The 23,779-nt window shown below is 38.9% G+C and overlaps 1 protein-coding gene across 2 annotated transcripts; it reads right to left on the reverse strand.

Moving 5' to 3' along the window:
- Positions 1–5,825: 5,825 nt before the first annotated feature.
- On the reverse strand, positions 5,826–23,300 carry LOC137487548 (uncharacterized). Of its 2 annotated transcripts, XM_073931117.1 has the most exons (14): positions 22,979–23,300; positions 22,475–22,795; positions 12,418–12,609; positions 12,295–12,342; positions 12,170–12,206; positions 11,383–11,441; positions 11,207–11,243; positions 11,043–11,114; positions 9,234–9,334; positions 8,935–8,984; positions 8,772–8,819; positions 8,621–8,674; positions 7,055–7,120; positions 5,835–6,788 (listed from the first exon to the last, which is right to left on the reverse strand). In XM_073931117.1, exons 1-14 carry the CDS (start codon positions 23,022–23,024, stop codon positions 6,783–6,785), a joined length of 1,137 nt encoding a protein of 378 aa, XP_073787218.1. In that variant the 5' UTR covers positions 23,025–23,300; the 3' UTR covers positions 5,835–6,782. The 2 variants fall into 2 exon arrangements, with proteins under 2 accessions (XP_073787216.1, XP_073787218.1); XM_073931115.1 differs by having other exon boundaries at positions 5,826–6,788; positions 12,295–12,609; positions 22,979–23,073.
- Positions 23,301–23,779: the final 479 nt, after the last annotated feature.

Raw genomic sequence — 23,779 nt, forward strand, 5'->3', positions numbered from 1 at the left:
AGTGTGCAGTGTAGGGGGTCAGATGGTGGTAAGTGAATGCCTAATTGGTTAATCCTGGGTTTCCAAAGGTTGTATAGGGAGACCAAACTGTCAGGGCTTCAACCTGTGTTGTCCAGCTCCACCTAGTAGATATCAGCACCCTCCCACTACTTGCATGTGGACAGTAACCACTGTCCATCTAGTGATGCCCCATGTTTTGAGCAGTTAAATGACCTGTCATTAGGGAAGGTGATGATAACCCCATCAGGTGAACCCAATATGCTGGCTCCCAGTTTAACAAATAAATCTTTCCCCAGAAGGGCCACAGGCACAGTTGTTGAGTAGAGAAAACTGTGGCTTAAGCCTAGTTCACACTACAGGATTTTAAACATCAGCAGATCGTTGTGCTGTTCACACTACATGACTTGACTTTGTGTCTTTTGATCTCTGTGGTGTTCACACTACGCAACACTCCGTGAACGATCCACAAGAGGGGGGTCACACACTACATGATCTGACAACATTTCATTCCCCATCAGCTCATTCAAGCTACCAAACCACAGCCAATGAAAATTTAAGGGAGGCGTCATCAGAAAAAGCTGAACACTATTGGCTGCTTGTGTGCTGATGACATCACTGACAGCTTTTCAAGCTTTGGAGAAAGTATTTAAAAACATCGTCAAATCAGCTGATTTATGAGCGGATTAATCACTCATCTGCAAGGTTTGAGTGGATAGATACACAGAGAGTTTTTAATTTTTGTAATTTTATAACTCTTTGAAATAAAACTAACATATTTATAACACCCTGCCGTTTTCTAACTATCAGTGTATTTCTTTCTGACATTGTTTTTTTTATTTATTACAAAACAGTAAAGAACTGAGCATTTCTGCCTTAAATTACCATATTGGTCAAAATGACTGCATGCATGTCTGATACTTTTCGCTGTGACTTTAAATATGTGTGCATTTTCTTGCCTGGCAACTTCCTGCTAACATAAACAAAACTTTCTGATGGCAAAAACATCAATTTACTTCAGATATCTTTCAAAACAGCATATTATGTGCTGTGAAATGGCTCCTGTTTGAAAGTGAAAATGAAAGCCAACCCTTTAAGTGTTTTAGTATCTTAACTACATATTTATAGGCTGTATTACCAAAAAAATATTATATTTTTAGGGTAATGGTGTCATTAAATATGATGCCAGACATTCAAAGCTTAATTTTAATATCTCAATAATAGCTTTGAATGTAAATATGTTGTGACAATATGGCGTTTCATATGAGAACGATTAGAATGAGCCGTATGGTAATTCTAATAGTTACAGAATTCTAGTTCCACTGTTAATATAGCCTACTCTCATGTCTGTGCTAACGCAGAATGAAGCCAGTGCACTGATGCCCATTCTGACCAATCACAGATGTTTCTGCTGAGCTCCTGAACACACAGCCATTCAGCTCATGCTTATATGCTATCTCATTGGCTGTAGCTCGTCACTACATCTGACCACACGTGGGGTTGAGTCGGCCGACTGCTCTGGAATATTTAGCATGCTGAATGTTGGATTTCCGTCTGCGATGTGTCGGCGACGCGTCAGCGAGCCTCGTTGATGCGTTGCTCAGTAGTTCACACATAAAGAGCGGTGAGCGCCGAGCACCCGCAGATTTCTTCCCGATCACAGCCCGATCTGTCGGCGAGCTCGTTAACTTCCAAATCGGGCTCAAATCAGGCTTAAAATCCTCTAGTGTGAACTAGGCATTAGTTGCTGGTTAGCCACGGTGACGGGTATTGTTTTTTGTAGCTGGCCATCTTTCTGCTTCCCCAGAGAACCTATTACTTCAATTGTCTTCCTTGACAACATATCATCAGTCACTGCCCCCTTCGTGACAGTAGAAAGTGTGGCCTCAGTATCCACCAAGGCTGTTAATGGCCTAGCGTTGACCATTATCTACAGTAGGGGTTCGGCCTGTCCCCCCCTGCTGGTTCTCTGTGGGTCCCGTCAATAAGTCTCCACCTCATCCCCCAGGTCCCACACCGGGAATTGAGTGGGCACCTGGTTCCCCCGGGGTTTAGGGGCTGGGGATGACGGGAGAGTTTGTATTGGTTCTGGTTGCCTGCCTCGACCAGCAGCCCCACCTCTTCGGGGATCCCAACCCCCCGCAGGTTGGCTGTTCACTGGACACTGATCTTTCCAGTGGTTTAAATCTCCACACACAAAACAACCCTTGTTGGTGTCCCCATATCTCTAATGGCTGATTGGACATTGATCTTGGGTCCAATCAATTGATCATTGGGTTCACACACACAAAACAACTCCCAAAGTTTTTTTTTTTTTTTTGGTCGCTCCCTCTATGATATTAGTTTGGCTGCTGTATGTATGTCTGTGGTGCTGTGTTGGGCTGAGGCATAATGGTGACTGTGTGTAAGAAATTAGTGGTTGTGGACTAGGTTGTGGTGGCTGCACAGGCGACATAGCAGGTACATGAGTCAGAGGAGCAATGACTTGTTGCATTTGTGTATTTTGTCTTACGGCCATCTTATTCTGTAATTTAGCTTTAGCCTTTTCCAGCTGTAGTTTCAACAGCTGTGACTTAATCTTTTCTAGCTTTTCTTTGTGTTGTTTCAGTGTTATATGTGTTCTTTCCTCCATTCCTCTCAATTTTTTTTGGCCAAATTTGAGTTTGTGTCTGTCTGATCTGTACATCCCAAAATATACTTCAGCTGCTTTTATCCTTCTTTCTGGCTGTAGCTTTTTTTTTTTTTTTTTTTGAGTCTGCTTGTGCTATGGCCAGTTCCGCCACTCCTTTCCACTGACACTGAACTGAAGGACAGCCATATTTCTTACATTCACGATTAAATTCACACTGTTTTATATTTTCAATTAATCAGTAGAAAAAATAAAAAATAAAATAACATTTCAGCTGTTTATTACACTTATAAATGCAACATGCAAATGCCTGGACTTTAACTAGGGCAGGGGAAACATTGCCTGGACTTTAACCAGGGCAGGGGAAACATTGCCTGGACTTTAACCAGGGCAGGGGAAACATTGCCTGGACTTTAACCAGGGCAGAGGAAACATTGCCTGGACTTTAACCAGGGCAGGGGAAACATCGCCTGGACTTTAACCAGGGCAGGGGAAACATTGCCTGGACTTTAACCAGGGCAGGGGAAAAGTGCCTGGACTCTAACCAGGGCAGGGGAAAAATGCCTGGACTTTATTCACTCATATATCTCAACTCACTTTTAATACTTAATTACTTCAGTTTCAGTTTCTCATTCAACACACAATTTTAGTAATAATCAATAGCAGAATTTTGATAGAAACAGGCTTCTGCCTACCTTCTTTTAGTGACCGGTCAAGTGTTGAATGAAGAAACGCAGCTGAAGTTCAGTGTGGAGTTCAAACAATCAACTCCTCCTTTCAGACTCCTTTGTTGACGGATCCGGGTGCCCCCTCCATTTTGTCGGACTATTTCTCACTTGCCTTAGTCCACCCCAATTCAATAATCGGTCAGGAGTCAATTAATCAAAATCAATGAATTTATTTATCGAGCATAAGTGAATAAAGCGAAGATCAGGATCCTGGGCTTTTGAAGAACCGTCAGCCAAGCAGTCTGGATGTCCAAAAGCTCTCGAACTCTTTCGACTCCCTCCTTTTATCCATCAGCAGCGTTTAATCTTTTTGGCTACTCCTCTAATCAGTTACCCCCAATCTCTATTGTTGCCATCAGCTGTTTTCAGGCAGAATCTTCTCTCAAAAGTCTGTGGGCTGCACACAGAGATACCTCTGCACACAGAAACAAAAGGGCAAGTGAAAGTATCACTCCTCCTTGACATACTTGACACTACTGACATCTGGGGTGCAGCAAGCAACTGTAGCAAAATATCATCAAAGCACAGCTGAGCATCATAACTTCCTTACAGATTTATCAGGATAATATCAATTTTATTAAAGCATCATACATCACGCATACACAGAGAGCAGTATAAAAATGCTGCATCTACCCTCATCTGCTTTTCCTCATAGTCCTGTCTATGAACTCTTGACCTGTGTATGCACCCATCTAGGGGAAGCCCCTCTTGCAGATCTGTCTCCAGCCAGCACCCACACACAGCTCTTGTGGTTTTAGCAGTTAGTTAGAAACGCATTATAACAGGGGTTAAGTAGAAGTACGCTATATCAGGAGACATCATCATATCTGACAAAAACACATATTGTAAATAATGAATAGTGAGGTAGATGGGATGAGGTAAAAGTCACACATCACAGCTGCAACCCAGACAGGGGCTTTCTGCAAGACTTGTCTGTTAGAGATTTAGTTATTTGAAATTAAAGGGGTGGAAAGTTCCTGTCTCATTTTAAGGTCGAACAGAATGTCTCATCATATCACTGCGTGGACTCATTAGATTATCATGGTTCAAGCAAACACATATACATATGCAAAATAAGCATGACCACATGTATATAATTCAAAAGAAGCATTTGACTGTAATTTTATTCCTTCATGACCCACCCTGTATAACTATGTAATATGCATTAATCACATAGTAAGTCATTCTTCTAAAAAACTATTGAGCTTTAAACATGACATTTAGCATTAGGGGACATTCAGTCATAAAATAAATGCATTTTTGAAATCTGATTAAGATTATTGTTATAAGTATCAAAAATATAAATGGTGTGAATTATATTGGAGACTAATATAAACACTTTGCAGTTAGTTTTGTCATCGTAAGTCATAAAGCTATTAAGCTTCAAAATATGACATTAAGTAGTTATGAACAACTGGATATTTGGTTATAAAATAAATGTAATTTTTAATTTACAGTTTATTGTTGTAAAAGGTGTGCATTATATTTGAGAACTACGTGGACAGTTTGCACTTGGTTTTGTGATTGTAAGTCATTCTCCTATAAAACTATTGAGCTATAAAATATGCTATTTATACTATTAAAATTTATTTATTTATGCTACTGTAAATGTCAGCTCCACAAGTGGGAGACAGAGGGATATGAGTATTTATTTAACTGGAAGGTTCAGTTCAGCCAAAATAGAAAATTCTGTCATCATTTAATCATTCTTAATTTGTCACAAACCTGCTTTACTTTCTTCTGTTGAAGAATAAGTTATTCTGAAAAATGCTGGAAACTTGTAACCATTGTCTTTCCTATTAGGAAGGTCAATGGTTATGGGTTTCTAACATTTTTCAAAATATCTTTTGCTTTTAAGAGAAAACTAAATTTACTTGAAAGTGAGTAAATAGTGAGTGCCGTTTCATTTTATGGTACACTAAGATAAAACGGTGGCCTAGCCTTTTGGTAAGCGGAGAAATTCAAATGGTCATGCCCAAGTCTGGTTTCTCTCAAGGTTTTTTTTTCCTTCACTCTCCTATTATTGGTAAAGTTTATTTTTCCCTCTCCACTGTCGCCATTGGTTGCATGGTTCAGGATCGGTAGAGCTACACATTGATGAATTTGCTCTTCCGTGTTTGGATTCTCAGTAATGATTTTAAACCACACTGAACTGAACTAAACTGAACTGAACTTAAACACTAAAAACTGAACTACCCTGTTCCAGTTACTATGACCATATACGTGAAGCTGCTTTGACACAATCTACATTGTAAAAGCGCTATACAATTAAAGCTGAAAGCTGAAAAAAGCTAAACTAACCCTTTAAGTTTTTGCTCAGTCAGTCTCAAAGTATGCTGAAGGCTGTATTGAAGAAAATCACTTTACAGTTTACAAGATGTACTGGAAAACTGTTAATTTGTTTCTGTCTAGCTCATTTAAATTGATTTTATGTATCCTTTTGTACCAATAACTAGACAACAAATCAATGTGTATTTATTCTGATAACTTATTTATTTAGGTCTATCAATAACATGTCTAAAACCAACACTAAAATTGCCAGCAGGTGTCGACAAGCCATTAATAACGAGAGAGTGATTCATTGAATCGCTAATTAAAATGATTTATTCAAAAAAGCTGATTCAGGTAGAAAATAAGCAAATAACAAAAAACGAAAAGAATAGAAAAGTACTTTGTTTGAAAACAAAATCATACGGAAATTAACATTTTGCATCTTTCTGTTTTGGCTTTAATAAGAAAAGTTTTTAATTGAAGAAGAGCAAAAACAGAGAACATTTGGTTTAAAATGTAAGTTTCCTAATACTACGATCTACGATTATATGAAAGCAATTCACTTGCAATCACTCTAATGAAACAGAAAAAACTGCACTCTCACTCATGCATAACTACTGTACACAAATATAAACAGTAAAAAAAAAAAAATTCCAAAAGGCGATTTTTGCCTCTAATTAATTAATTAAAGTTGAATTTCAATTAAAATGTTGTAGCAAATAATTTTATTTAACTTTCATAATAATGTTTTACTGATGCTTTTTTATCATTGTTTTTTAGTCACCCCTGATGCCTAATTGAACTTTTTAATACAATTTTTAAATTACATTTTTTACTCATTGGTTGAGTTTGTCAATTTTACCCACATTTTAACCCAAGATTTAATGTGTATAGGTTTACCCTTTCAAAATGTTTTTATTTAAATTATTATTTTTTTTTCTTTTACAAATACTATAGTATAGCAAAACCATGAGTTGGTTAACATATTTGTTTCTCATTTCTTTGTAAAAAAAAAAAAATATGGTAAATTGTCTTTAGGGTAATTTGGACTTAAAATGAAAGATTAAAATTAAAGAAATATTAAAGCAGGATTCATCTTCTTCAAAAATGCTGCTGTGTCTACTTCATCCTCAGTTTGGCCATGAATTCATCCTACATTATTCCTAAAATATACACAGAAACCATAATCAGTTTAGGGGATTAAAAGGTTTACAATAGTTATAAGCATACATTATACTTGAACACTATGCCTGAACACTATGCCTGATCCTTGAACACTATGCCTGAACTATGCCTGAACACTATGCAAAACTGAAAACATACATTAATGTAAAACTTACAGTATTACTGGTTTACGGTAAACGACTTTCACTTATTCTAACTGCTTCAGTAAAGGATTCCTCTTTATATCTGTATGTTATTTACTTACAGTTTTGCGATCTTTCATCACAGTGCTGTAGATCACATCCGCTTCTGGATCCACCGATGATAAACGCTGTGAAAAAACATGATCAGATCTGAGAGGAGTTTGCACAACACTGTTTAAAGGGTCACGAAACACCAAAACACATTTTTTAAGCTGTTGACAGTCATATATGTGTCCTACACTGCTAAAAACACTATTAGGACACCTATATTTCACTAAAAAGTGTAAATTGGTTGTTTTTGCGTTATTTCAAGCAAATTCGTACTTCCGGTTTAAAACAAATTTTTGAAGCTGCGTCACGGCTATGAGATAATAGCGTTGTATTCCAGCGTGCAGACTGGACATCTGTGCCAGAGTGTGTCTTATTACGTCTTACAGTGTGATGCATTAATGCATGAGTAAGGCTTGGTTCAAACCAATCAGCGCGCTCTATTGTGCAACTTCATTAATATTCATTACTGTCACAGTGTTTAGACGACACTCACACCACAGTATAGTTTGCTGCAGTTAAGTTTCGTTTGCATTTTCTCTCTGTGAGAGCGCAGACTCACGTGTGGATTAACGGTGTACGCAACGCTGGACAAAAATAACTTACGTGTCTAAGGAGGAACATTGTTTACCTGAGAGCTGTTCTCATCTGCAAACGCTGAGATCTGGATTCGCTTGTAGTCTTCTCTTCATAAAGACGTGGCTCTAGTTGCTGGTGATTGTCCTGTCTCTACAGATTTGGTAAGTGAGCGACCAGTGCTCTTTGTTTATTCAGTTTGTTCGTATCGAACTAAGTCAACCATTGCACCGAGTGTAAACATGTTAGCACCACAACCAAACTTTAACCTCGTGTAGGGTTTTTACCGCATTTTGTGACCGGAATAACACACGCGGCTTTCTGCCGCTACCTGCCGTGTGCATCTAAGTTTCCGGGAAATGCGGAGGTTTTTTTTCTCTCATTCGCCGTGCGGTATTAAACATTGCATGAAAAATACACACTTTGAGCAGTTTCTCGAATCAAATATCACGTTTGTTGCAAGGGACATGAATGAATTCCCTGAATGAAAGAGCCAAACTGCAGTTAAAGTCCAACATTTAATAATTTGCCAAATAATTCGACTACATATGTCCATGTAGGTAACATGTAAGGTGTGTGTGTGTGTGTATTTTGACTCTGAAACTCGCGCGTGGCCAAATAGACACTCCCCCACCATCCCACTTTTCTTCCTCCGACACTCCCCCTAAACAGAACTGGACACGCCCACTTTTCTGACTTTTTCCAAAGTAGAGGTGTGAAAACACCCTGCTGAAACGAGGGGGTTTCATGGCCCTTTAAAGCTACTGTGTAAAAACAGTGTGCTTTGGCTGTTCATTTACTGTGTTTGATTGCGAAATGTACAATTATAGTATAACTTCAGTGCAACTCACATAATGGAAATTCAGAAAGAGTGATACATTGCAAACAAACTGAATGAAATTGATTTGGGGAAACAAACAATTCCAACTAAAACTTCTGACACACACACAAACACATACACTTTCACAAAAAATCTCAGTGTTGAAAATCTCAGAGACACTTACTGTCTTAGTAAAGGAGACAATACTGTAGACCACTGACGCATCATCAGCAGAAGACTGTGAACAAACACAACTGACCATCACTAATCTGAGTTCAGCATCTCAGTGTCTTCTAAGAGTTGTAAAGCAGACAGAATGAAGGATGAGGACTTACATCAGCTTTTTCAGGACTGATAGATGTCATTTGGTTTTCAGAGGGCATCTGCAGCAAACACAGATTTAGATGCTGAATTAATTTTACACGATTACATTCTTTCTCAGAGAATTTCTCAACTGCATCAATATTTATCAGTTACTGTAAATTATAAAACACTTACAGTATTTATGGTATTACTGTTAAAACGTTCTTCTCTAATTTGTTCATTTTCTGTCAGAGTGAGATTTGAAGATTAGTTTTTATAACATTTTTTAAATCAACAGAGTGAGGCATTCTATTTGAAATCTAAGACATTGCTTTGAGTTTAAACAGGCCCCAATTGGGACCTTAATTCTGATTGGTTAGTCATATTATTCTTTGGTCAAGTGTGTTCATATAATATATGACACTAAACTACAGGGTGTTTCTTCTTATATACTGATAAATCATTAATATACAGCAATGAAACAATGAACTCACCTGGATTCTTTCTCATCCTGCAGATTACTATGGCAAAAAGAGCAACGAGCAGTAAAATTGTAAGTGTTGTTACAAGGCATATAATCAGAATCACATCATACCTGTGGTGATGGAGAGCGATGTTTGTTAATGTCATACAGAACCAATCAAAAAGATATTTAGGCCTAACAAATAAAATTGAAGTATTCTGATTACATATAAAATTTTCATCCATTTTGATTACATACTTTTTACATAATTGAACTAAGAAACTTTATGTGATTGATAAATGATTACCTAAATGATTTACATTTTCTAAATGCCAGAATAATGAGAGAATTTTTTAGAGGATATTTTATTAATTTCTAGACAAATGTTTGCGTACATCTCCTTGGTATTTTTCAGCTTTGCTTTTAAACTGTTTGGGTATTCTTCCACAAGCTTCTCACAATAGCTTGAAGGAATTTTGGCCCATTCCTCCTGACAGAATTGGTGTAACTGAGTCAGATTTGTTGGCTGTCTTGCTCACACAAGCTTTTTCAACTGCCCACAAATTTTCTGTAGGATTGAGTTCAGGGCTTTGTGATGGCCACTCCAAAACATTCACTCTGTTGTCCTTAAAGCACATTTTTACTAATTTGGCAGTATGCTTAGGGTCATGGTCTGTTTGGAAGACCCATTTGTGGCCAAGTTTTAATTTCCTGGCTGATGTCTTGAGATGTTGCTTCAGTATTTCTACATAATGTTCTTTCTTCATGATGCCATCTATGATGTGAAGTGGACCAGTCTCTCCTGCAGCAAAACAGCCCAACAACATGATGCTGCTGCCCCCATACTTCACAGTTGGGATGGTGTTCCTAGGCTTGTAAGCTTTCCTCTTTGTCCTCCAAATGTAACACTGGTCATTATGGCCAAACATTTCAATCTTTATTTCATCAGACCACAGGGCATGTCTCCAAAAATTAGTCTTTTTCCCAGTGTAATTTAGCAAATTGTAATCTGGCTTGTTTGTTGATTCTGGTTTGTTGATTTTCCCATGTTGTCACACAAGGAAGCCGTGTGTTTGAGATTTTCCTTAAATACTATTCTACAGTTGTGCCTCCAATTAACTCAAATGTTGTCAATTAGCCAATCAGAAACTTCCAAAACCTTGACATCATCATCTGAGCTTTTCAGAGGCAGAATAAACATATTGTATGTGCACTTGACTTTCAAGAAAAGTTATAACAATTTCTCAAAAATATCTCTCTCATTATTCTGCTATTAAGCATAATAGAAACAAATGTGATAATCCTAACCTACCTAAAGGAGTTTAATCACATTAACATCTGACTTTTTTAAAATGGTTATGTGCCTTTTTATACAGTGTATGTAAACTTCTGGTTTTAACTGTATATAGTATATAATATTATTAATACATTCAATGTGTTTTAAATGCTTCTTTTTAAATCATCTATTGTGTGGGAAATGAAGCTGCATCAATTTTGTCCTCTGATATTAAGTAAACCAATCTCACAAAATTGAACTAATTGGATCTTGCTTTTACAGCTATATATATATATATATATATATATATATATATATATATATATATATATATATATATATATATATATATATATATATATATAAATATTTAATTCTAACAGATTTAGATTGATTCTAAGAAATCAGACAACATACATACATACATACACAAAAACTTGCAAATAAAATAAAAATGTTACAAGCAGTTAAAAATAAACTTAATTGTGATTCATTTCTTGAAAGGTTTTGAAACTAATTTAGAGATTTAATTAAAGCTAATGCACACTTAAAACATTTAAATACTTGTTTTGTTCATCAATGTCTTTTCCAGCGTTATGCTCTGAATCTGCTGTTGGAGAGCGATGGGGATCTTCTCTGGAATTTAAAATAACATTACTATAGTAATAACAGTGTAACACTTTGGTATCAGTTATTTTTCTGAAAGATTGAACAATAATAACACCTACACATGTGATTTGGGTCTTGAACCAGTAGCTGTAGGTGCTGTTAAAGATAAAACTTAAGAGCTTAAACAATTATGATGCCAAAATAAAATTTTTCATAATTAGTTATTTACCAAATTTATAATAAAACTCAGAATTCCTGAATAGTTATTAATTAACCTAGTTTAGCTGCTGCTTACTGTTTATTATTGCATGCAGTTTTGTAGGAGCTGTGTTGGCAGAGGGTTGAGTTGTGCTCCTGCAAAACAATGACAAAAAATAGTTATATGGAATTAAACAGTTACTCTCATGTTAAAATTACAAGTATAGAAATAAACACACGATTGATTAGCTTGATTTAGTGAATCACTCACAAACACACTTTACTGTGTTGCAGCAAGTATCAATAGTTCAATACAGTGAGATTCGACTCTCGCGATATCTTGTGAAAACAAGGGAGAGAGAGATGCACGAGAGTACTCTTAATTCATGCAGTGATTATGTTGATTAACGCTGTGAAAATAAACCATACATTCCAAGCACAGAAGTTAATTTGGACACTTCTGTCTAGTGGCCTTAACAGACCAGGTAATAGCCATGAACTCTCGAATAAAACTTGGTAAGCACAAACTTTATAAAGCACATCAGGCCGAGTTTTACAAGAGTAGCACATCTTAATTAATAAAGTAATTATGTCAAATCATGTACAGTACTTTTTTTAAATGAATTTTTTAATAATTATTTTTTAGGGCTTTCACCTTTATTAGATAAGACAGAAGAGAGAATCGACAGAAAAGCAGAGAGAGGGGAAGGATTGGCGGAATCGAACTCGGGTCCGCGTGAGAAACAGAGTGCGTGTCAACGCACTAACCACTACACCACTGGCGCCGACAGTGCTTTTACCCTATTGAAATGATCATTTCATAAACCTCTGACAACAAAAGTATTTGGATGTGTTTGATTCTTTTAAATGTTAAAAATGCTTACCTTTCTGTCTTAGGTGTAGTTGGAGTAGTTGTCAACACTGGAAAGTAGAGAAAAGAGCAACAAGGCCATTTAAGGGGAGTAAGTGCATGATTATTAATTACAGTTGAACTGGTTTGTGATCTTACCTTTGGGTCTAGGTTTAGTGACAGTGAGTTGAACAGGAACCTGCAGATCTCCAACAGAGCAGAAATACCATCCAGAATCAGAGAGTCTCAGTCCAGTCATCAGCACAGTGAAGGAGCTTTTACCATCATCACTGATCTGCACTGATGAATTCTGGGATGTGTCCGTCTTCTTTTTTGGGTAAAAACACTTCTTATCTTTAACTCTGCACCACTGTTTGTTTTTAGCCTTATATCCTGAACTGTAGAAACACTGAACTCTGACATCATCACCTTCATGTCCAGATACACTGCTGCTCATCACAAACACATTAGGAGCTGAAAATCAAGAAGACAATACAACATTTTACTGAACAGAAATAAAATGTGTACCTACTGCCACTCAAAACACTGTTTTAGGCCATATTAGTAATGAATATGTTCAGGGCTGGGAGTCACAGTGGGTAGCATTATTGCCTCACAGCAAAAAGTTCACTGCTTCGAGCCTCGGCTCGGTGAGTTTGAATTTCTGCGTAGAGTTTGCATGTTCTCCTCATGTTCGCATGGGTTTTCTCCAGGTGCTCCATTTTCCCCCAAAAGTCCAAACATGTGAGCTATCAATGAATTGTGTTAGCTAAATTGTTCATAGTGTATGAGTGTGTGTGTGAATGTGTGCATAGGTGTTTTCCAGTTATGGGTTGCAGCTAGAAGAGCATCCGCGGCATAAAACATATGCTGGATAAGTTGGCAGTTCATTCAGCTGTGGAGACCCTTGATTAATAACGGGACTAAGCTAAAAAGAAAATTTATAAATGAATGTTCAAGGCCAGCCCAAGCCCTCAGGATTTTATTGTCAATCCTTAATTATTCAAACACTGTAAATCTAAAACACACATTATTGACTTAATTTGCTGTAGCTGCGTTGCTTACATAATTCATTCATTCATTCATTTTCTTTTCGGCTTAGTCCCTTTATTAATCTGTGGTCGCCACAGCGGAATGAACGCCAACTTATCCAGCACATGCTTTTACACAGTGAATGCCCTTTTACCTGCAACCCATAACTGGGAAACATCATACAAACTCATTCACACTCATACACTATGGACAATTTAGCATACCTGAGTCACCGATAGCACATGTCTTTGGACTGTAGGGAAAACCGGAGCACCTGGAGGAAACCCACGCGAATGCAGGGAGAACATACAAACTCCACAGAGAAACGCCAGCTGACCCAACGGAGGCTCGAACCAGCGACCTTCTTGGTGTGAGGCGACAGCACTACCTACTGCATTGCCTGCTTACATTATAAAATATACATTTTTAGGACAATTCTAAATATTATCCTGCTGAAACTACTGCCTAGATGATCACACTCTTTTTTTTTTTTGTTTGACTACTTGCCACAAAACTATAATGCTTTTATTAGCATGAATGAGCTGTAATTAATGTTAACAGAAACAAAACGGCTGGGAGCAGACAGTAACATATTATTATTATTAATATTATTATTATTATTATAACTATCAAGATCAAGATGGCGCCGAGCATGGCCGCCGAGTTGCGAGCTCCCAGCAAACTTTGTTTTGTTTTGTGTTTTACTTGTATTTTTGTCACTTTTTGTGCTGTATGTACACACTCTCATTACCCAAGACAGACACACATTTCGGGAAATTGGCTCCCTCGTTGCACAACGAAGACCGTATTTTGAGTTCTTTAACGACGCTCTGTTTACAAACACAGCAACAGAGCCCTTTGTCTGGGTCACACAACCAAAGCGACGAAGGAAACGCAGCCGGAAAAGGGAAAAGAGAACCGGCGTCCTCGTCAGACTGAAACGTCGTGAATTTCGACCTCCGCTCCCCACCATTTTGCTGGCTAATGTTCAATCACTAGACAACAAACTTTGCGAGTTACGGGCGCACATTTCCTTCCAACGAGAAACAAGAAATTGCTGCATTATCTGCCTTACAGAAACTGGCTATCTGCGGCGGTACCAGACATGGCTGTTGAACTTTCGGGGTTCTCCGTGCACCGCGCGGACAGAACGAAATAACTCACAGGGAAAAGCAAAGGAGGAGGTGTTTGTTTGTTTATTAACAACTCATGGTGTGACGAGAGAAACATACACCCATTTAAATCATTTTGTTCCCCTGATCTGAAATATCTTATGCTTCGGTGTCAGCCATACTGGTTACCAAGGGAGTTAAGAGCTGTTATAATTATGGCTGTATACATTCAACTTCAAGCCAACACAAATAAGCATAAGCAAGTAGGAAACCACACACCCGGAGGCAGCGTTTATTGTTACAGGGGACTTCAACAACGCCAATTTCAGGAAAATCGCTCCAAAATACTACCAACATATTTCCATAAACACGCGGGGAGGTCGGATTCTGAACCACTGCTACTCTTTGTTCCGGGACACATACAAATCCCTCCTCCGCCCACTGTTTGGCAAATCAGATCACTCTTCTGTTCTTCTCTTGCCTGCTTACAGGCAGAAACTGAAACGGGAACCACCCACCCTCAAGACATTTCAGAGTTGAACGGACCAATTGGATTACATACTTCAGGACTGTTTTGATCATGTGAACTGGGATATGTTCCGGGCAGCGTGTGATGACGACATAGAAATGTACACAGACACAGTCACGTGCTTCATCAGGAAATGCATAGAAGACGTGGTCCCAACAAAAACTGTCCGTATTTACCCCAACCAAAAACCATGGATCAATGTTGAAGTTTGAACAGCTCTATCAGGGCGAGCTTCTGCCTATAAATCCAGTAATACTGAGGAACAAAAACAAGCAAATTACAACCTCAGAAAAACCATGAAAGCAGCAAAAACTTCAATACAGAGACAAGGTAGAGGGACAAGTTAACACTTATAACGCAAGGAGCATGTGGCAGGGACTTAATTACATCACGGACTTTAAAAGTAACAAATCCGCCACTGTAAACATGGCTCTCCCAGACGAGCTTAACTTGTTCTAACCTTTGAAGCCCAGGACAGTGCGCGCACACTGCGCGCCCCTGTGGCCGAAACCAAAACTGATACTGCCAGCACACTCTCTGTTTCTGTAGCGCACGTAAGGAGATGTTTCCGTCGCGTGAACATCCGGAAAGCGACGGGCCCAGATGGCATTCCTGGATGTGTACTTAAAGCATGCGCACACCACCTAGCGGGAGTTTTCACAGACATCTTTAACCTCTTGTTCTCTTAGTTTGTGGTTCCCACATGCTTTATGACAGCTACTATTGTGCCCATACCAAAATTAGCTAAAACAACTTGCTTGAATGACTGGCGTCCGATTGCGCTGACACCCATCTTTAGCAAGTGCTTTGGGAAGCTGATTAAAAAGCACATCTGCTCTGTACTGCCCGCTCACACTGACCCTCTGCAATTTGCATACAGGAATAACCGCTGATGATGCAATTGCTTTCACCTTGCACACTGCTCTGTCTCACCTGCAAAACAAAAACACATATGTGAGAATGCTGTTTGTGGTCTACAGCTCAGCATTCAACACCATAGTGCCTGCCAAGCTGATAGTGAAGCTCAAGGCTCTCGGTCTTCACAGCTCATTGTGCAACTGGATCCTGGACCTGTGCTCCACAGGGCTGTGTTTTCAGCCCACTCCTGTACTCCCTGTACACACATGACTGTACAGCCAAACACAGCTCCAACATAATCGTTAAATTTGCTGATGACACAACGGTGGTAGGCCTAATCACGGAAAATGATGAGACGGCCTACAGAGAGGAGTTGCACACTCTGACACAGTGGTGTGAGGAAAACCACCACTCACTTAACATCAGCAAAACCAAGGAGCTGGTAGTGGATTTCAGGAGAGAGAAGAGAGAACACACCCCCATCACCATCAACGGGACACCAGTGGAGAGAATCAGAACTTTTAAAGAGCCCATATTATGGGTTTTTGAAAATTCCCCTCCATGTAGTGTGTAACACAGCTCTAAGTGAAGTGAAGTATCCAGCTAAGGCTTAAATCTGTAAGAATACAGTGTTTAAAATGGTTGATTCATCTATAAAAGAGTCGACTCATAGTGCTTCAAACGAGTCGCCTTGAAACCGATTCATTAGGTGTTTCGCCATGACGTACGAACGAAACCAAGTTATTCACGTGCACGCGCAAAACCGGGAGATTTCAAACCTGAGGCCCCGCCCTCTGACGCAGGAACCCAGACACACACACACACACTTGAGTCTCTACCCAAAGATACACATATTGAGTCTCTACCCAAAGATGAAACATCAGCATTATAACCAAGCAGTTGGAAACTTCTGGAAACTGCATGCTACAAAGAATACTTCATCTGCGTTTGTTAAAGGAAGGATCAGTAAAGAGTAACTTACTGATGGACGTCAGGATGGGTTTCCATTCCTCAAGTGTAAGTACGTGCGGTTAAAGTTGTTGCCTCGTTGACTCTAGCTTGCAAATGTATTTAGTTGTGATTTGTTACTTGAAACCGCGTGTACTGTATCCGGTTAACTCGCTATATTCTCTTATCGCGTGCAAAGTCACGTTAAAAACGCGACGCGTGCTGCTTTGTTTATGGAGCTCCGTGGTAGAGTTCTGCATTCCCGCGGCTGTCCCCCCGCCAGATTTCTGCGGCGCGGGAATAAATTTCCGAATAAATCGCGGGAGCGATCGGTAACTGGTTTAATTTGGGACGGGAGCGGGCTGTCTAGCAATATCACGGATATTGCTATGCGAATGAGAAAAAGAGAGTCTGCTTGGTGCGTGTGTGTGTGTGTGTGTGTGTGTGTGTGTGTGTGTGTGTGTGTGTGTGTGTGTTAGTGCGCACGCGCGCGAATGAGAGAGAGAGAGAGAGAGAGAGAGAGAGAGAGAGAGAGAGAGAGAGAGAGAGAGAGAGAGAGAGAGAGAGAGAGCGAGAGCGAGCGAGAGCGAGCGAGAGCGAGCTTTGTGTGCTTGGTGCTGTGTGTGTTTATACAGACATCTTGGCTGTCTGGACTGTATAGCTGGGTGACTTTTGATTGTGTTCTCCCCCACTCTAGCGGGATCGGGCGCGGCGGGCAGAAAACGGAGCGGGTTCTCAGGCTAAAACCTGGCGGGTGCGGGCGGAAGCGGGAGCGTTGTCGTCCGGAGGTGTGTGTGTGTGTTTTTGTGTGTGTGTGGCAGCTAAAATCCACGCCTACACTATCAAGCGTGTATGAACTGTTATTACTTTTTATATTGCTGATTAGCTATTGGCCATTTCACTCTCTGACTGAAGGCAGTCGACCAATCGCAACAGGCTGTCATTGGTCCAATCAGCGCAGATTAGCTTCACGCTAAGGAGGGGTTTGGGAACAAATGAATCACTGGACGATTCATACGGGAGTCGCTGGGATAATTAGGTAAAAATAAATGCAGGTTATAAGACCATGAAAGTGTTTTTTGACCTTGCACGCATATTAGACTGTTGTTGGAGACCCTTACAACCAAGATATGACCCTATTTCATGTATAATATGGGCTCTTTAAGTTTCTTGGAGTCCACGTCGCTAAGGATTTGAAATGGACTGCTCACACAGATGCGGTGCTGAGGAAGGCACAACAATGCCTCTTCTTCCTCCGCCGTCTCAGGAGATTTGGAATGAGCCCCCACATCCTCCCCTCATTCTACACCTGCACTGTGGAGAGCATCCTGTCTGGCTGTATCACCACCTGGTATGGGAATGGCACCAGTAGCAATCACAAAGGCCTACATAAGATTGTGCGAACTGCTGGACGTGTAGTAAGAGGTGAGTTTCCCTCCCTCCAGGACATCTACACCAGGCGCTGCATGAGGAAAGCCAAGAGAATTATCAGTGACTCCAGCCACCCAAGCCATAGACTTTTCTCTCTGCTACACTCCGCAGCATTCGATCACGCACTAGCCGGCTGAAGGAAAGCTTCTTCCCTCAGACTATCAACGTATACACACAGATAGACTCTTCCATTCCCCTCACTGCATACCATCAATAGCATGCACTGCACTTTAACCAATCCATACTTGAAACAATACTGCCTACAACCATGTGGACACCTATTCATTGTACATATCGCTGTCAATTTTACATTGTCGTTGTATTTGTACTGTCTGTAGTTTGCACTGTCTGTATTTTGCACTGTTTTTGTATTTGCACTGTCGTTGTATTTGCACTGTCTGTATTTTGCGCTGTCTGGAGCCAGCACCTAAGCTTTTCACTCATCATAGCACACGTGCTGCTGATGATGTGACAATAAATGCAATTTGATTTGGTTTGAACTATTACTATTATTATTATTGTTATTATTATTATTCAGTCACAAGACGCCACCAAACAGTCCAGAATAGCGGCAATAAAGATACTTTTTAAATAAAAAATTAGATATAAATGGTAATACTGCAAAAAATGCTTATCTTACATATTTTCTAGTTTAAATATCTAAAAAAAAATTATCAAAATTAAATTAAATCAAGATGCATTTTCTAGACATACTGTGTCCACATATCTATCCTATTACTAAATATCTAGAAAAAAATATTGTTGTGTTTTCAGAAATAATTCTACATTAAGTGATTTTTTTCTGTAAAACAAACAAATTAATCTGCCAATGAGATAAGTTAATCTTGAATCATTGAATGAACTATTCATTTTCTTTTCGGCTCAGTCTCTTTATTAATCTGGGGCTCGCCATAGCAAAATAAACCGCCAACTTATCCAGCATATATTTTACGCAGCGGATACCCTTCCAGCTGCAACCCATCACTGGGAAAGACCCATACATTCCCATTCACATACATACACTACGGCCAATTTAGTTAATTTAATTCACCTATAGCGCATGTTGTTGGACTTGGGGGAAAAACCGGAGCACCCGGAGGAAAACCCACGCCAACATGGGGAACACATGCAATCTCCACACAGAAATGCTAACTCACCCAGCCAAGGCTTGAACCGGCAACCTTCCTGCTGTGAGGCAACAGCGCTACCTACTGTGCTATCGTGCCACCTTCAAATAATCTTATTTAAAACCCAAAAACTATATTCTTTTACTTACCCTAATAAGCAGATTTTAATAAAAACCCACATAATTTTGACTAAAACTCTGTCAAGAAAATGTTTATTGATTAAGAAATTTCTAGATATTTGATTAAAGACAAGATAAATATACAAGAATATAAGTGAGGAAAGCAATTTAGCTGTGTAATTTACACAGCTGTGTAATAAGATATTTTGAACCAAATTGGTAAATCAGAAGCTTATTTTTATCACCAAGTTTACAAAAAAAAAAAACATTTTGCTGCTGTGCCACAGTTATTTCATCAGTCATATTCAGTGTATGCATCCTGCAGCATGCCTGTTAATTAAATATTGCATATTTTCATTTAATCATGCATTTTTTTTATATTCATCATTATCCATAGGAATAATATATCTATTATAGGTGTGGGACACAGCTGTGCACAGCTGTCAAACAAGCTTAAAAAGAGACATTTGTGACTGAAAAGCTTGCATCTCGGATTTTAGTCACTTTTAAAAGATGATTTAAGCAAATCTTCAAAAAATCAGATACAGTCAGAAAATCAGAATTGAACCACAACCACAACCAGTATGCAGCATCCACTTGGATGATGCGATGGCAGCCACAGGACAATGACACAAGTGCGCTTACCACACACCATCTATGGGGGGAGTGGAGAGACAGTGATAGAGCGTAAAGAATTCGGTGGATGGGGATAACATGATTGGTAAGGGCCAATGGCCCATGTCCTTTCAATCTTCTCCATCCACCGAATTCTTTATGAGAAGTACCATGGGATTTTTAATGACCACAGAAAGTCAGGACCTTGGTTAAACGTCTCATCCGAAAGACAGCGCCCACAGACAGTATAGTGCCCCCTTCACTTTACTGGGGCATTAGGACTTAAGCCTGGTTTATACTTCTGCATCAAGTGACCGGCGTAACCCATGGCGCATGCAACGCGTGTAGCTGTGCATTTATACTTCTGCGCGCTGTCTCTGTTGGTCTGCATTAACACTTCCGAAATGCTAGTTGGCAGTGAGGTGTAAAGGTTTCTCTGTGTCGAGTTTCTTCGCTGCTTTTTTGCTTTTCCTGAACACTTCCTGGATGTACAAGTGGCTCAAACTCGCTCATTTTGAGGCAGGAACCGGCGGACGTGCAACAACTTTAACTAAACACAAACACAAAACAAAACTTCCATCCGAAGCTCCTTCACGGAACTCCACACCTGTAAACAATCGCTCCATTAGGCTCACACCATTCGCGCGGCTCTCGGTCTCACCCAGACTGTTCAGCGCTACCAAGCCGACCAATCACAGAGCTTTGCTTACATGTAGTTATATTTTTTGAGAGGTGCACGTCAGTGACGCCGACGGCCATGGCGAAGGGCTATGCGTCAGCGCCGTAGCATACGCGTGCATTTGACGCAGAAGTATAAATCAGCCTTTACACAGACTGCAGGTTGAGAACCCCCTGCTGACCTCGCTAACACCACTTCAAACAGCAACCTAGTTTTCTCATGTGGTCTCCCTTCCATGTACTGACCAGGCTCATCCATGCTTAGCTTCAGTGAGTAACCGGTCTTGGGCTGCAGGGCGATATTGCTTTGGCAATGTGCAATATAGCATTTAGACCACCACAATAAACTACTAAAGTTACAGTTGTGTAAGTAATTTACATAAAGGTTATATAAGGAGGATAGGCTTTGTGGGCAAATTTTCTTCCAAACTGTACGAATATAATAAAATCCACTAACCTTAGTTCACTTACTACTTACAGTTAACTTAAATGAAATTCAAGTTATTTCACTTTCATACAATTACTTTCACATTCAATTCTTTTACTCATATGAAATTCAATCAAGCGGATTCGGAGGCAACAGTAAACAGTAATGGATCCTTATTAGGGTTCTTTAGTGAAAAATCTAAATACTCACTACCTAATATATGGACAATTTTAGAAATTTCTGATCTGATTCCCTTAATGAACTTTATGAATCTAAAATTGTTAATAAGAATTAGAGTAAGAATGATTAACAATTATTTGACAGAAGCACAGTCATGATATCTCAATAATACTGTATATTCTTCAGTTAAACAAAGAGAAAACTGAAATGATTGTGTTTGGAAACAAAGATGAGGTTCTCAAGGTAAATGCGTACCTTGGCACTAAAGGTCAAACGACAAAAAATAAGGTCAAGAATCTTGGTGTGACTCTTGAGTCAGATCTGAGTTTTAACAGTCATGTCAAAGCAGTCAGTAAATCAGCATACTATCATCTCAAAAACATAGCAAGAATCAGATGCTTTGTTTCTAGTGAAGACTTAGAGAAACGTGTTCATGCTTTTATCAGCAGCAGGGTGGATTACTGTAATGGACTCCTCACTGGTCTTCCTAAAAAGACAGTCAGACAGTTGCAGCACATCCAGAACGCTGCAGCCAGAATTCTAACCAGAACCAGAAAATCAGAGAACATCACACCTGTCTTCAGGTCTTTACACTGGCTGCCAGTTACATTCAGAATAGATTTTAAAGTATTATTACTGGTCTATAAATCACTAAATGGCCTAGGACCTAAATACATTACAGATATGCTCACTGAATACAAACCTAACAGATCACTCAGATCATTAGGATCATATAAACTAGAAGTTCCAAGAGTTCAGTCAAAGCAGGGTGAATCGGCTTTTAGCCACTATGCCCCTTGCTGCTGGAATCAGCTTCCAGAAATGATCAGATGTGCTCCAACATTAGGCACATTCAAATCAAGACTGAAAACACATCTGTTTAGCTGTGCCTTTACTGAATGAGCACTGTGCTGCGTCCGACAGATTGCACTATCATGTTTTTCTCTTCTTCTTCATTCTTTTATATCACATTTTACCTGTTTTTATGTTTTGTTTTGTTTTTACGCATTTTTATTATTTGTTTTTATTTTTATTTTACTTGTTTCTTTTATTCTTGTTTATGTAAAGCACTTTGAATTGCCATTGTGTATGAAATGTGCTATATAAATAAACTTGCCTTGCCTATATAGACGTGCTGTAGTCAGGACACATTGTGTTTTTCCATTAGTCATCATAGCACATCCTATATTTAACTTGTCTTTAAACTTGTCCGAAATAAACCTTTATCAAACATAACCAACCTTTTACATTGTTTGTCATAAAAAGAGAAAGGTTTTCTTTACCTGATTGTACTGTCAGATACACATAATAACCAGCATCTAGTGTCCCAGAGCCACCGATCTCCACAGCGCACCAGTAATATCCAGAGTCTGACGGCTGCAGATTCTGCCATTCCACTGTAAAGATACTCTGTGCTGGGTAATAAGTGATGGAAAATTTACTTTTTGGGCCATTTCCAAATGCCAATATAGTGCAAGAGATCCATAACGTCCCCTGACACCAATACTTGTGATTTTCTTGATATTGTTTTTCATATTGACATGGAATAATGCCTGGAGATCCAGATTTCACTCCTATATTCAGTTTATCAATCCAAGCTCCATCTGTAGACACGATTAAGTGTAAAAGAAAACAAAGAAGCACTCATAAGATGCACACACACTAATGAAGTAATTGTGTACTGAAGTGTAACTAGCCTTAAAGTAAACAACTGTAACACATTAAGTAAACAACAGACCATATAATAGTGTAACAATGCAATTTTTTAAATAATTATAATTATTTACCTCCAATGTGAAGTAAAACGCCAGTCAGAATCAGAGTGTGAATCATGTCTGCATTGAAGTGTGTGTGTGAGAGAAAGAGGAGCTGATCTCTTAAATATTTTCAAGATTTTAAGGAAGAGCAAAAATATCATCTAAAACCACAAAAGTGTGAACAAAGTAACAATGCAGTCATTCTGCTGTCAGCAACACATCACACATCAGCACAACAACATCTCACTGCTCAAGTCTTCAGTTTGTGAACAGGCTAATGATGAGATGAGCAGATGAGAGGTTTGAAGCACAAGAGTCAAACTGCAGCCACAACACTAGTAGTGTTATTATTAATGTGAAAATGTTCTTGATTCATTTATTTGAAAATTTTAAAATCATCATTTCTATTTTAAATTCTTGATTCATTACATAAAAAGCTTAATTCCCAGCTGACTAATTTCTGACAATTATAAAAACAGCATTTCTTCATTGTTCGTTCTGCACAATCATATGTTTTGCTCAATACTATTTTACCATGTTCAGGTTCTGTTTATGCGTTATTACTGAAACACACCAACTGTTTCTCCAATTGTATTACAGCGCCATAAAGAGGGCAACAACAAAACTACACACATAATTAAATTTGAGAAGTCCAAACAGTATTTAAAGGTGCCATATACTGCATTGGTTTAATAAGTTAAATTGCTCTCTTATATCAACATAGTGGCTTCGATAACACAAACAAATCTCCAGAAAGGTTATTTAATAATCCATAAAATACCCATAGAATCAGAAGGTCCATGATTGACCATAAATGGTTTATGTCGTGAA

This window comes from Danio rerio, chromosome 2 (assembly GCF_049306965.1).
Source record: "Danio rerio strain Tuebingen ecotype United States chromosome 2, GRCz12tu, whole genome shotgun sequence".
Classification (NCBI taxonomy): Eukaryota; Metazoa; Chordata; class Actinopteri; order Cypriniformes; family Danionidae; genus Danio; species Danio rerio.